General features: G+C 51.1%; 3 protein-coding genes across 5 annotated transcripts in view; 2 read left to right on the top strand and 1 right to left on the bottom strand.

Moving 5' to 3' along the window:
• LOC126576349 (zinc finger protein 573-like) overlaps nucleotides 1-562 on the top strand; it is a 2,235-nt gene extending 1,673 nt beyond the window's left edge. The window contains exon 2 of the mRNA XM_050237587.1: nucleotides 1-562. This exon is cut by the window's left edge and continues 1,196 nt beyond it. Within this exon, the coding sequence (XP_050093544.1) occupies nucleotides 1-562 (562 nt within the window).
• A 734-nt stretch (nucleotides 563-1,296) lies between these two features.
• LOC126570638 (uncharacterized) overlaps nucleotides 1,297-12,500 on the top strand; it is a 16,029-nt gene continuing 4,825 nt past the window's right edge. Inside the window, exon 1 of one of the 3 annotated variants that reach the window (XM_050228566.1) lies at nucleotides 1,297-1,619. Coding sequence is in view for 1 of the 3 variants with exons in the window: in XM_050228564.1 (XP_050084521.1) it covers nucleotides 11,207-11,247 (41 nt within the window). In the remaining 2 variants the exon portion in view is untranslated. Of the gene's footprint in view, nucleotides 1,620-4,707; nucleotides 5,280-10,483; nucleotides 11,248-12,500 lie in introns of those variants that run through there. The other 2 variants (XM_050228565.1, XM_050228564.1) reach the window with 2 other exon arrangements.
• Nucleotides 2,261-4,540, bottom strand: LOC126570632 (thioredoxin reductase 1, mitochondrial-like). Its single transcript, XM_050228555.1, has one exon. The coding sequence runs from the start codon at nucleotides 4,090-4,092 to the stop codon at nucleotides 2,593-2,595; it is 1,500 nt and encodes a 499-aa protein (XP_050084512.1). The 5' UTR covers nucleotides 4,093-4,540; the 3' UTR covers nucleotides 2,261-2,592.

Genomic DNA, 12,500 nt, shown 5'->3' with positions numbered 1-12,500 from the left:
CCATCGATCGGTGTCTACCAAGAGCTTCAAAGAGCATCTGGCCACCCATACACCGGAGCGTAACTTCCCGTGTACGGTGTGCAAGAAAACGTTCAAAGTGCGCCGCAATGCAACTCGCCACATCCAGAATCACATTAATGCGAACAACCGGAAGCGACGCTGCTACGATTGTGGCCATGTGTGCGAGAATGATACGATCCTTGTGGAGCATTATCGAGCGGAACATCCGGAGCTTTGGCCGTACCGATGTCCGATCTGTGACGCTGGCTTTCACGAGAAGCAGCTGCTGGCCGAACATTGCCATGCGCATACGGATGCGGAGCGGCAAATGGTCGCGGTCAAGAATCCGGTCGTTAGCTACACGGTTGAGGATGCGCGAGTGTACGAATGTACGCTCTGTCGGAGGGTATTTACTACAAAACGGGCCACGGTGGCGCACACGATCGTGCACACGGATCGCCCTCTCATGTGCGGTCTGTGTAGTGCATCGTTTCGGACGCCGAATGAGCTTACGGATCACAGAAAGGATATGCACCAATGTTACAGTGATAGGGAGCGGTAGAGCGGGTAGCGGAATGCATTCACTTTTGTACAGTATTTGTTCATTGACCTGAGTCCGAGCATTTTCTATTTTGTATATTTTAATCCATCAAGTAGCTTCTTTCCTAACTCAAACGCAAAAGCCCATTCCGATAATGTGAAATTAATTTAGTTAAATTCAAACATGTTGTATGTTATTGCATTTGAGGTAATAATGAATATGAGTGCAAAAAATGAGACTCAATTCCTTTGCTCTCGCCGAACTGTATCCGAAAGCTCACCACCACATCACGTGGAGCATGGAAGGGACAATAAGAGCACGTGCAAGCGGTGGTAGGAGGACGATAGAGGCAACGAGGTCACAACACTAGGTAACCAGAGCATGGCAAGGGAAACGGTACACTAGAAAAAGGCAAGCAATCACGCGCTGGCCGCGTGCTCGTCGCGTGCTCACTCAAAGGACTTTCAAAGGATACCCGAGAGTGTTTGCGAGAGGCACGGCGCAAACGCACCACCGTGACTGGTGGCGCACGTGCACCGGGAGGCACACGATGATGGTTTTCGGCGGTATAGAGTCTCGCGTCTCCACCAGCTGTCCGTAGCGGGCTTTCCATCGTGTTTCCCAACCAAACACCAAAACCATCGTGAGGCTCTTGCGGTGGCCATTCTTGTGTTTTGTGCCACGTGAAAAGTGTTCCGTGAGCGCTGCTGAACGGTTGCGGTGCAGGTTTCCTGTCCCGTGCTGCATCCTTGCATCCGGTGCATATTGATCGTGCTTGTGTCCGGCCTAGTATCCTTGCAAGCGCCAATCCCCGGGTGTGTCCCCGGCTGTGGTACAGAGTGCAACAGAGTGCATTTGGAGGGTTCGGAACAGAGCGACTGTTTGTTGGCACACGGCAACGGTTTTCCTCCAGCCTGACCTTCAAACGTTCCAGGGATTTCCCGGTTTCGCGATACGGTTTCCTCTACGGTGTGACCCCGAAGCGGCAGTAAACGCGAGTTAACAGTGTAACATTTGTGCATATCTCCGCTCCTGGTTCTGCGGTCAAAATTGCTGGTAAATTCGACAGTAGCACGGCGTAAGTATTGTCCTTTTTATTTTCTTGTTAAGAAATATATCGAGGAAGGGATGAAAAACAATCCTATTCTGTTTGACTTTCTGCTTGACCTTGGCGAACACCCGGAACACCGGGGAAATGCGCACGCTTTCTCGCGTCTGCGGCCCCCTTCCTGGCAAAGCGATACACACAGCGATCAAGTAATGGAAAATGCCTCCGGTGAATGAAGTAAAATGGTGAAAGATACAACATTACGCAACCTATCGGGATAAGCAGTGCGGGGAATGATGCAATTTGTGCTCGGCAATCAGCTACAAAGACGAGCAAATGGCACTGCATGCTGCTGCTCGTCGCCTGGTGTGGAAGGCATTTGCAAAGCCCGAGAAACTGCTGTTTAATTACTAAATGATTTCCAGCTATTAACTAATTTAATGAGTACACTATTAACGTTTCAACTAAAGGGATGTTGTGGCAGTATAAAATCCCTCGATACACGATGACTCTGCTACGCTGTATACTTACTAGTTGCTAGTAAGCTCAATACTCGTGCAATTTTAAGTAATATCCGTATTCCCAGTGTAGATAATTTAGTTTATTTCTTGCATCTACAAAAGCCTCAGTTCATAACACTCGCACATTTGTTCAATAATACTATTGATGAGTTATACCAAGAATATTTTAATGTATCAACCGGTGTTTAGTGAGTTTTAATGAGGATTCAGAGTTGTTTCAAGTTCTGAGTCATCAAACTACGAATCTCGATTTGCAGCCAATTTAAAGCCGGAGTTGCGGCTGGGATTGAAGTGAACTGGTTGAGTGGTTGGTTTGGCCCTAGCTTCGACAAAGTGTGCGGTTGCTAACTTCCTGCTTCCTTCGTTGGTGACGGACAGGGTGCTGGTCGTCCTTTAAGGAATTAACGGTTCTTCTAATACAACTTCCTCTCTATTGTGCCCTGGTACGTTCCTGTCTGCGATGATATCTAGGGGTTCCCTGTTTAGCTGCAGCAAGTGGCCGGAGTGGGATCGAGTCCGGAGCTCTTGGTGATCGAAAGGCGCGTAAACTCTTCGGCCACCGTCGGGTGTATGCCGACCGTGTTGCGTAGCACATTCATCGTCAACCCACACTTGAGTGCTGCGGCAAATCCTTGAATCACCTCACCAGCGGCTGGCCCCAGGAAGTGCAGTCCCAGCACACGCTGATCTCCTTCGCGCAGTGCGACCGTCTTCAGGTAGCAATAGCGGACGGAGCGCTGCGGCACGAAGAACTCGGTCGGCTTGTAGTAAGCGTGGTACACCTCGATGTTATCCTTGCCATGGGCCGCTTCGGCCGCTTCCTCGCTCAATCCGACACACCCGTACTCGAGCGGTGTGAAGACGGTCGTCGCGACATCCCGGTAGTCCATCGTTTCGTCCGATCCACCGAACAGCTGGCGGGCAATGATACGCCCGGCATGGATCGCCACCGGCGTTAGTTCCGGTTTCCCGTACAGCACATCTCCGACGGCGTAAATGTTCTTCACGTTGGTCTGATGGTTTGCACCATCCACATCGAGCTTATCCGATTTGCCATCGTTGGCCGTTACGACACCGGCCTGGTCGAGTTGTAGCGTGCCCGTCTCCGCCTGACGACCGATGGCAAAGAGCACCGTATCGAAGGTTTCCTCACCGCCCGGTCCTCCCTCTGTTTCGTAGCGCACCAGCAACCGACCGTCCGCCTGCTTTTCCACAGCCAGTGGACGCGATTTGTGGTGGAATTTGATGCCTTTCTCCACCATCGAATCGCCAATCATAGTTGCCATCTGCTGGTCGAAGCCACGGAGCAGTATCGAACGCACCATAACCGTGACGTCATAACCGAGACCCTTCAGGAATCCCGCACACTCGAGGCCAATGTAACCGGCTCCGACGAGCAGGGTTTTACCCGGGGCGTGCGGCAAACTGAACACATCGTCACTCGTGATACCGTACTCGACCGCACCGGGAATGTCGGGGTAACGGGGCCTTCCACCGACCGCTATCACCGCGTACTTGGTGCGCAGCTCTCGCTCCGTACCGTTCTTCATGCGGGCCACCACCGTGTGGGCATCGCGGAAGAAACCGAGCCCGTTGATGTACTCCACTCGCTGCTCCCGCAGATCCACCCTCGTCACCCAGTTCACCGATTTGATGTGGTTCTGGACGGATTCCGTCAGCTTGGTCCACTCGTGACGTACCGAGGCCGGATCGGCGAACTGCCAGCCGTACGGTTGCGCATCGTGGATAGCCTCACCAAGCAGGGCGGCCTGGTGCATGAGCTTCTTCGGAATGCAGCCTACGTTGACGCAGGTTCCACCGAGTCCCCAGCGTGTTCCTTGCGGCGACGGTTTCACAAAGTCCAGCACCGCCACCTTAGCACCCAGCTGGACGGCCTGCTTCGCACAGGCCAACCCACCGGAACCGCCACCGATGACCACCAGATCGTAGTCGTAGTTTTCCGTCTCGTTCACCGGGGCCATTTTTTCCCAAAAAGGTCTTTTTTCCTTCACTGTTGATCACTATCTCGAGCACTTCTATTCCGGCACTAGTCGTTGCGATAGCTAGTAGCGGTTAGTAACTGTGACTACGATGGTACGATGGTTAGTGCGTAACCCAGCAGGCGCTTGTCGGTCGATTGTGAAATGACGGATGACGGTGCACAATGACGACGATGACGGAGAACTGTCACCCGGGCGACGGCGGTTCCCTGGAAACGGTAAACAACAGCGCGCTGAAGCGTTTGCATAGAAACGGTTGACCTTGAGCCGCCTCCGCGGAAGAGATACGACGTCCGTTTACTTGAAATGCAACCGCAATTCGGTTATATCACGGGAAGTTGCGTCCTAGTACTGCGAGTACAATGTCAGGAGCAGATGGCCACTATAGCTGAAAAGAACCGTGGCGCAGGCTTCACCAATACATCGATACGCAACTTTTCCGGAGCGAGAGCGCATATTATGCTCTCTGGTGTGGGCTGAGAGAGTTGGGGCCGGATCCGCCCGCTCGCCACCCATCATGCTCCACCGTCGTCGACGTCACCGAACCGAAACGTGCCACCACCACGGTGGCGGCCGCTCTCTTGGAGGTCTTCTGCGTTTTGATGACGAGCAGCGAGTGTGGCAGTCAGGCGCAAAGTAACCCTCTACGTGGAACCGCGGTAATCAACCGAATCCCCCTGACTATCGATCCTTCTCACGATCGCGATCTCGAGTGTACTATATCGATCCCGCGTGGTTAAACCGATCCGATCGATCCTACGGAGACGACTCGTCCTGACTGCACCCTCTTGTACTCTTTGAAGTCTATTCTCGGATATTCGGTGCAGTCCGTCCGTCCGTCGGTTGCTAGCACACCGCCCCCCGAAAACGTGTTAGTCGTACAACCACCAGCAGCGAGCCCTGGTCCCCCGTCAGTCACTATAGTGCGCGGGATGCGTTGTTTCGTCCGGGTTTTTGGTGCCGTGCTCTGTATCTGAAACCGTGCTGTCGTGTCCCCCGTGGCCGTGGCGTTGTCGCTAGTGCTATCCAACCGCTGTTAAGTGGTTAACTGCACACCGAATAGTGTTGCTGGCTAGTTAGTTCCGGAGTTCTTAAGGATTCGATTCGTCCGCATAAGTCCGGTTGCATAAGAGTGGCACTGTTGCTGCACAAAGAACTTCCTGTTTAAGGTAAGCACCGCCAAGCGCCCTTTTCGAAACATCATGTATCGGATTTGCATGAAACTACACTTTTTGGGCAACGATAGAACGCCAGAGATACTGTCGCAGAGCAGGGGAGAGAGAAAGAGAGACAGGGCGAGTGCGTGTTATGAGTTTGACCCAACGTGCCTCCGTGAAGGTGAAATAGAAGTGAAAGGTGACAAACTGTGACTCGAACTCATTTTTTTTGTCCGTTCCTGTTTTCGAACCAACTTTGGGTCTCTTCCGGGGGGAACCGACGACGGTGGAAAATGGGTCACGCACACGCCACATCGGATGGTTGCGCTCACCGTGGCCCTTCAAAAGGTATCTTTCGTTTACCACGTGTGCAAACGGTGGGTCACGATTGATGATAACAAAGACAGCCTATTAAATGCCTTCAGCTGGAGAACTCCTCTTCTAGAACTTTTTCTTCTAAATCTGGGACAAACTTAATTTACGAAAGTTGTTCAACAACTGAGACTTAGATCTTTGAACTGAACTCTTCATGCCAATAATAAAAATGGTTTTTTGTCCATAATTCCTCTCATAAACCCGGTCGAATACCTTCCCTCGACGACGAATAGTGCGGCTGCAATTAAAACGCTTCCTGCGGAGAGTCATTGGAGCGTAGAACGATGACGGTGAACACGGTTCTATTTACGGATCCTGTTGGCGGTTGGCGATCACGACCAAATCAGCTGTTCCGTCGCACCACTCACACCTCGACACAGGAGGATTGCATTTCATTCCCGTTCTCTTTGCTTTCTGTGGGGTGGTATCGTTTTTGTGGTGGCTACGGTTGGCCGGATCGATGTCGCTGCCAACCCGATGCCCAAATCATGCGCTCCGGGAGTGATCGCATCGCAACGGACCGGCGCAGACCCGGTGTCTAGAAGGTTCCACGTGCACTTGTTAGTCGTTACGGCGGAATGATTCATGGCCGGTTGCGAATTACATTGCAAATTGTACTGAATGTTGCGAAACACTTAAGATGGACACCAATCGGTCATAGAATTAGTCATTCTTGCAGCAATTTGCTGAGTCAGGTCCGTGTTCCCCCCCGCGAAACTCCTATAAACCTTTGAATCGGGTTTACAACCTTTGCCAATAAATGGAATCCCGGTAGAGCAGCCCGGCATCGTGATTAGTGATAAGACTGCACACGTTTTCCCACGGATTACGCTCTCTCGGTTTCACTTTCAACATCCCACAACAAAACCCATTATCAGGCGACCCTCGGTTGTCGGTGTTTTCGAGAGGAGAGGAACCACGAAGACCACAGAGACCTCGGTGGCCTCTCGGGGGGGGCCTACGTGCCATCGGTCAGATGACGTCTCACTAATGCTGCTCGTAGAATGCTGATCGGTTAATTGGTTGAGGTCACGCGCCCGAGGGCACCGTTGTTTATCACCCTTAGGGAGGATCTGGTATTAACATCGAACTTCGTGCTTCGCTCTTCACCGTCCTGCGTCCTGCGAGCCGACCAGATGACAAAGTGTCTGCCGTGAATGACATCACTAGTGGCCTGTTGCCAGTGGTCGATGATAAGGCCTCTAGGGTAAAGGGTATAGGGTAGGTAGGGGATGTTCTATTTATAGAACAAACGCTTATGATGCCGCTTGGTGCAGCTTTGGTGCTCCACTCCAAGGCATTGGGGAATTTGGGATTGCTTCTGATGATAATTTGTCATTAATGATTTATCGACTTCATTACTTCCTTTGGCTATTGTCTGAAGACATCAGAGCATGTAACGTTAATCGTAAATAGAGAGCGCCACGTATGCCACTTGTACTGTGACACCAAAGATGTGCTGGAACACGAAAACAAAAGATACTCCGATAAACATTGCTCATTTCGGTAAACAAGCATACCGGTGTCGACCATGTGCTCGTGTCCCTTGCGTGTGTGCGGCAGGCGTCGAGTGTCACCTTCGCGCCCTTCGCGCCGTTCACCTGATTGTCACCAGGCGGGCCAGCCACGAAACGGGACGCGCGCGCGCGCGCATACACCTCTCTACACCGATCACGCCACGATCACGCATGTACGCTTCTCTCGGCGACAAAACCCCATCGCCGAGGGTCACACAAGGGATGCCTATTTGGACTATTTCTGTTTCAAACGAGCGGTGTGCACGCGGTGGCCCACAGCTGGTTGTCTGTTGCAATCTGGCTCCTACGGCCCGGGTGCATTCGGTTGGTTGCATTGGCGGAAGCAGCAGCAAGATGATAAACAATCTGGCGTCAGAATGAATTTTCCTTTTTCTCGGAAGCGTTTCTTCCGATCTATAGCAGATCATTCTTGAGTCGAAATGGACCCCGCTACGAAAGGTTACTGACTCACAGGGAAGTCACGGAAATCCAAGATCTCCTCACTAGCAAGTGTCTTTGTGATTGTGTCTCCCACGATTGAATCCAAGAAAATCCTAGCAGACCCTTACCTCCTGGCTGCCGGAAATGTCATTGACTGACAGTGCGGGCCTTCTTGGATCATTCTCCTCCACAATCCCGATCGGCGGTCGGCGACCATTGATCCTACACTCTTCTTCAGCCTGCTGCTGTTTTAATCCATTCAGCCGCCACACTTGCTATGATTTGCATTTCACCGCTTGTCTGGTGGCCTGTCGGCGGAACTGGCTTGCTCACGGTTCGGCGGTCCTCAAGGCCAACGATTTCAGGTCAAGCCAGGGTATATCGACACGCCACCGACGATGTTGTCGCAAGCCGCACCCGATGCTGGTCGCGCTGAAAAACACGACCCCAGAAGAAAACGGACCGCCACTAAAAAGATTATTTTTGATGGCGATTTATATGGTGATGCGAGAAAAAAAGAAGGTGCGTTGGAGCGTTTGCTTTTGCTTGTGTGTGTGTTTTTTTTATGCTCAATATGTCACTGCGTAGTGATAGCACGGCGGTGGCCACAAACTTGGTCGAGGTTAGCGGCCATTGTTGTTTACTCTGACCGAACAGATAAGCATCGGTGGTGGTCGCAAGGGGTAGGCCTTTCTCGGCCTAATGCGTCGTATTCAGTGTCGGAGCTTCGGATGATAAAAAATGAATATTATATCTAGCACCCGCCCCGGGGGTCCGACCATATTGAAAGTATTCCCCCCTTTGATAATGATCCGACCATGGTTGCTTTGTTTTGCTCTTGAAAGATGGGTATTGTTTTTCGGGCCGTTGATATTTCGTTGTTGTTCGACGCACTCGACGGGATTGACAGTGATAAGAGAAGGTTTCGCGCTGCAGTTCGGAACGGGGGAAGACGATCGATACAAACATATACTAACCGGGGAACGCGATGACGACGTACCACTATCAGTAATCAAACAGTTTTAATGAAGAAAAAAAAAACGCAATTATTGGCGATCGATTGCCTTCAAGATGCGGGCTGATGCAACAGCATGCTCGGATTGGAGAGCACGTTGGAAATTTCCAACACATCATTCTCGCCACACGGAATCATCATCGTAGGCCATCGTGTTCTCTCCACCTGGCCGTACCACATCTCACTTCTTGGTGACACATAATCGGCCGCAGTGCAGCACCAAGTTCGCAGGAGGATGTCTAATCTGTTTCCGATTATGATAGGGGGGTGGGGGACGTATTGGTTGACGTTGTTGCTCCCACGCTCCGGGCACGATCGTCTTGAGTGATTCAATCACGCCGTTCGTAAGTGTTCTTGAAATTTGGAACCAGCGACCGCTGGGTTGCGTACGTGTATGAATTGATGCAGGTGCTCTCAATCTCACCCCAGATAAGCTTCGTAAGGTCAATTGTTGATTATCGGTCTCTCAGATGCGATTCCAGGCGACTCTTCAGGTGCAATTAGGCAGCTTCTTGTTTACTGTGCACTCAAAGCTTGAGCTGGATTATGGGCTGATGGTTTGTCCCAAGATTAATTCTTGGGGCAACAATGCAGCTACAAAGCAATCAAGAGATCATCATCAACTAGTTCCGATGATGGATGGTCCTTCGTCTATTGCGTGTGTCATAATATTTCACCGTCTGCCTGCAATATTGGCTCTAATTGAATAGCATTTCGCACGATGCCTCTCGTTCTCGTCTACACCACCAAGGCAGACATTATGGCGACCGTGTGACGTGGTTCAAAGGGAATTCTCTTTTAGTGGAAAAATTCCGGTTGGCCACGGTTCAAAGTTCTATACTGGCAGACGTAAACAAACGTGATTTTCGCCACAAATTAAACACTTGGAACAGGAAGCGTGCTTCAAAGTTGACAAGCACGATTGACCTTCCGAGGGCCAAGGCTTTTCCCATGGAGGGAAAAGTGTTTGTTTTTTCCCCCCAAAGGTCTTCTTCATTCGCAAACTCTCTTTAGTGCACCGCTTTGTTGCGAGGCCTTGATCTATGCCTTGCATTAGCAACCTGTCCTTGAAATTAAAGCAATGCCCCATGGATAAGGTAAAGGCCGGCTACAAAAAGGAATTGGTTGGAGCGGCCACACCGGTGCACTTATCCAACACGCCCGGCTCGAGAAGACTTTGACCTCCGCGTGACAGTAGTTGAGCGACAACCCCTGGAGAGGGGCGGGAGGGCTTTAACATCTCGTCGTCGTCGGTGGCAGAAGAAAGCGGAACCAACGCCACAACGTGCAAACGACGGTGGCCTCTATGTAAACTCGTTCCCTCACTCGCTCGCTCGCTCGCTCGCGCACACGCTCGCAATCCAAAACAACCCCTTCGCTTGTACCGCCCCCCTCGGGGCGTTCCGGGGGACGTTTGTGGGGGTGACACGCCACTCGCTGATCACTCGGTCGCCGCATGATCAGCCAGCCAGCCAGCCAGCTAGCCAAACGAACCAAGGAACCGGCTCGTTGGTGTTGGTGAATGAAACAAAGAATACACCAGAGATATCGAATATCTTGAGCAGGGGACACCACCATCACACGCATGGCGCCGCGAGCAAATCGCGAAATGATGATTTCATCCCGTTCTCGCCCTCGGCGATAAGATGGGAGCGTTGTTATGCTGGTCTATGCTTCGGCATGCTGCTGCTGCTGTTGCTGGTGCTGTTATGCTATAGAGCGCCCCACAAACACGCATAAGAACGGCGTGCAGTGCGTGCGCAACGGCGGCTCGCTGAAAGGGCGCACGCGTACCGACCACACAACCGTACCGACGGACGCATCGCGGTGTTGCTGCTGCTGCCAGTCGCGGTTCGGTATCTGGTGGCCGTCCTCGCCGCGGGTATTCGTTCGACGACAAGCATGAGCTAGGGTCGTGCACGGCATCCACTCGTCGCCCGCTGGTTCTGTGATTTTCTCTAGTTCTCTCTGCAAAGCAAGAAACGGCTGCACCTATTCCTACTGGACAATTGCCAGACATACACTATATTGTGTCCTCAACTCAGTTACGTACCGAACTGAGCTCTCTCACTCGGTGTTTGTCGTGGAAAAGCCACGAAACAAAAAAAAACATTGTGCGTGCTCGTGTGTGCTCGAGAATCGTGGTGGAAAATTGAGAATAAAATCCAGAATCCCTAGTATAGTACCATTTTCCTTTGTGGGACTGTTCCGTTTCGGGAAAAATCCCCAAGAAAACCAAGTGCGACCGTCTCCGGTGCCACGGAAAGAGAAACGGATCGTTCATCGTGTACCGCACGTTGTGTTTGTCTCGATTGCGCAAAACGCAATACCAAAACATAAACACCGAAGAACGCCACCCTAAAACCAGCCCAAACCCCCGGGTCCCGGGTACGCATCTCCCATTTGTTTTTTGCGTTCCGTTCCGGTTTGTGGAGAATCCGACGAACACACACTGTACACACTCTCGTTCCGATACAACCGAGGTCTGGGCGAGTGAAATTGAAAGTTTGTGACCGGGACGAGGGATTTCGAGTGTCGAAAAGTGAGCTGAAAGAAGTGGATTGGGATTGGAGCTACAGTTGGTGGAAAAGATGGCAGTACAAGTGGATAATCTGTTGCTCTCGGATATTGGGTAATTATTCTGCTTTCTTATTGCTCTTCTTCGACTAAAGTTCTAGCGTGCTTGCGTGATTTTCGACATTTTTGGACGGTTTGGAAGCCGTTTCTTTCTATTCGTGGACGACATAATGTCACTGTGCAGCTATAGCTCATCAGCGTGACATAACGCACAACTCCCTTTCGTGGTGATGATCCCGAGGCCTCTCGATCGAGACTAGCTTTCGATGATGTTCGTGTTTGAATGATTTGTGTCGCTGTAGTTCAGACAGGAGCAAAAAGGTTAACGGCAGTGGTGGAAGAGGCTTGTTTCGTAATTAAATTCGGTCCACAGTGGACTGCAAGCAGTGGCAATCAGCAAATGCAGTGGATGGTTCTCGCTCTTAATTTGGATTTTTTATCTGCGATTGAGTTGGTCGAGTGTGGTTTTGGCTGCTCCATGAGATCATTTTCGTCTTACGTATTTCAGCACTGATGAGTCATACTTTCGAGGCCCCTAAAATAGTTTATATGCTGACGACAAAAGACATGATGTTGTGCTGAACGTCTGAAAACGCTGAAAAATCCCCACTTGATTGCTTAAGTTTATCAGCATTTTCTAAGGCAGTTCCTTCCTCTTTTACCTCCCTAGCTGTTGGTTTCTTTGTGTAACTGAAACGGAATCAGAACGAGCGGCCTTTGTCCTCTACGCCACACCAGGTGTATGCTGGTAGCAATGAGATAAACTCCCTGGGTATACGCTCGGTTCCGGATGCCTTGTTGGTACGTTTGCGTCGAGAACTTTAACCGGTTTTCGATGCAAAACACACAAGCAAGCAGCGGAGATCTGTGACCGTGCAGTTGAGCTGAGGCTGCGACAGCAACCGTTGGAGCAAAAACATAAATAGTAATCAATGGTGGCGTCCCCCGTGAGCTCACGCGTACCCGAGTACCGTGAATGGTTCTCGTTTTTCTCTCGAGACGCGCCACCAATGGCAACGACCGTTATTCAAAACATCACACCGCCAGTCCTTGAAGGTTAGCTGTTGATGCGACGGCGGAGGAGGAGGTCGATAGATCGGCGGTTCAACGGTTGTTGTTTTGAAAAACGCACAAACAGTCTCCATATTTTGGATGGTCACTCTTCATATTTACAAATTACATCCGCATCGTCTACTTCGTTCGAAGGGAGGGTGCGCGATCGTAGGTAAATATGAGCAGGAAGAGATCGTACGCGATCGTGCAGCAAATGGCAGCACGAATTTCATGCCCAATATCCAATCAACTGGC

Source organism: Anopheles aquasalis, chromosome 2 (genome assembly GCF_943734665.1).
Source record: "Anopheles aquasalis chromosome 2, idAnoAquaMG_Q_19, whole genome shotgun sequence".
NCBI lineage: Eukaryota > Metazoa > Arthropoda > Insecta > Diptera > Culicidae > Anopheles > Anopheles aquasalis.
Note: the sequence above shows the minus strand (reverse complement) of the source record. Positions and strands in the feature narration are given on the sequence as shown.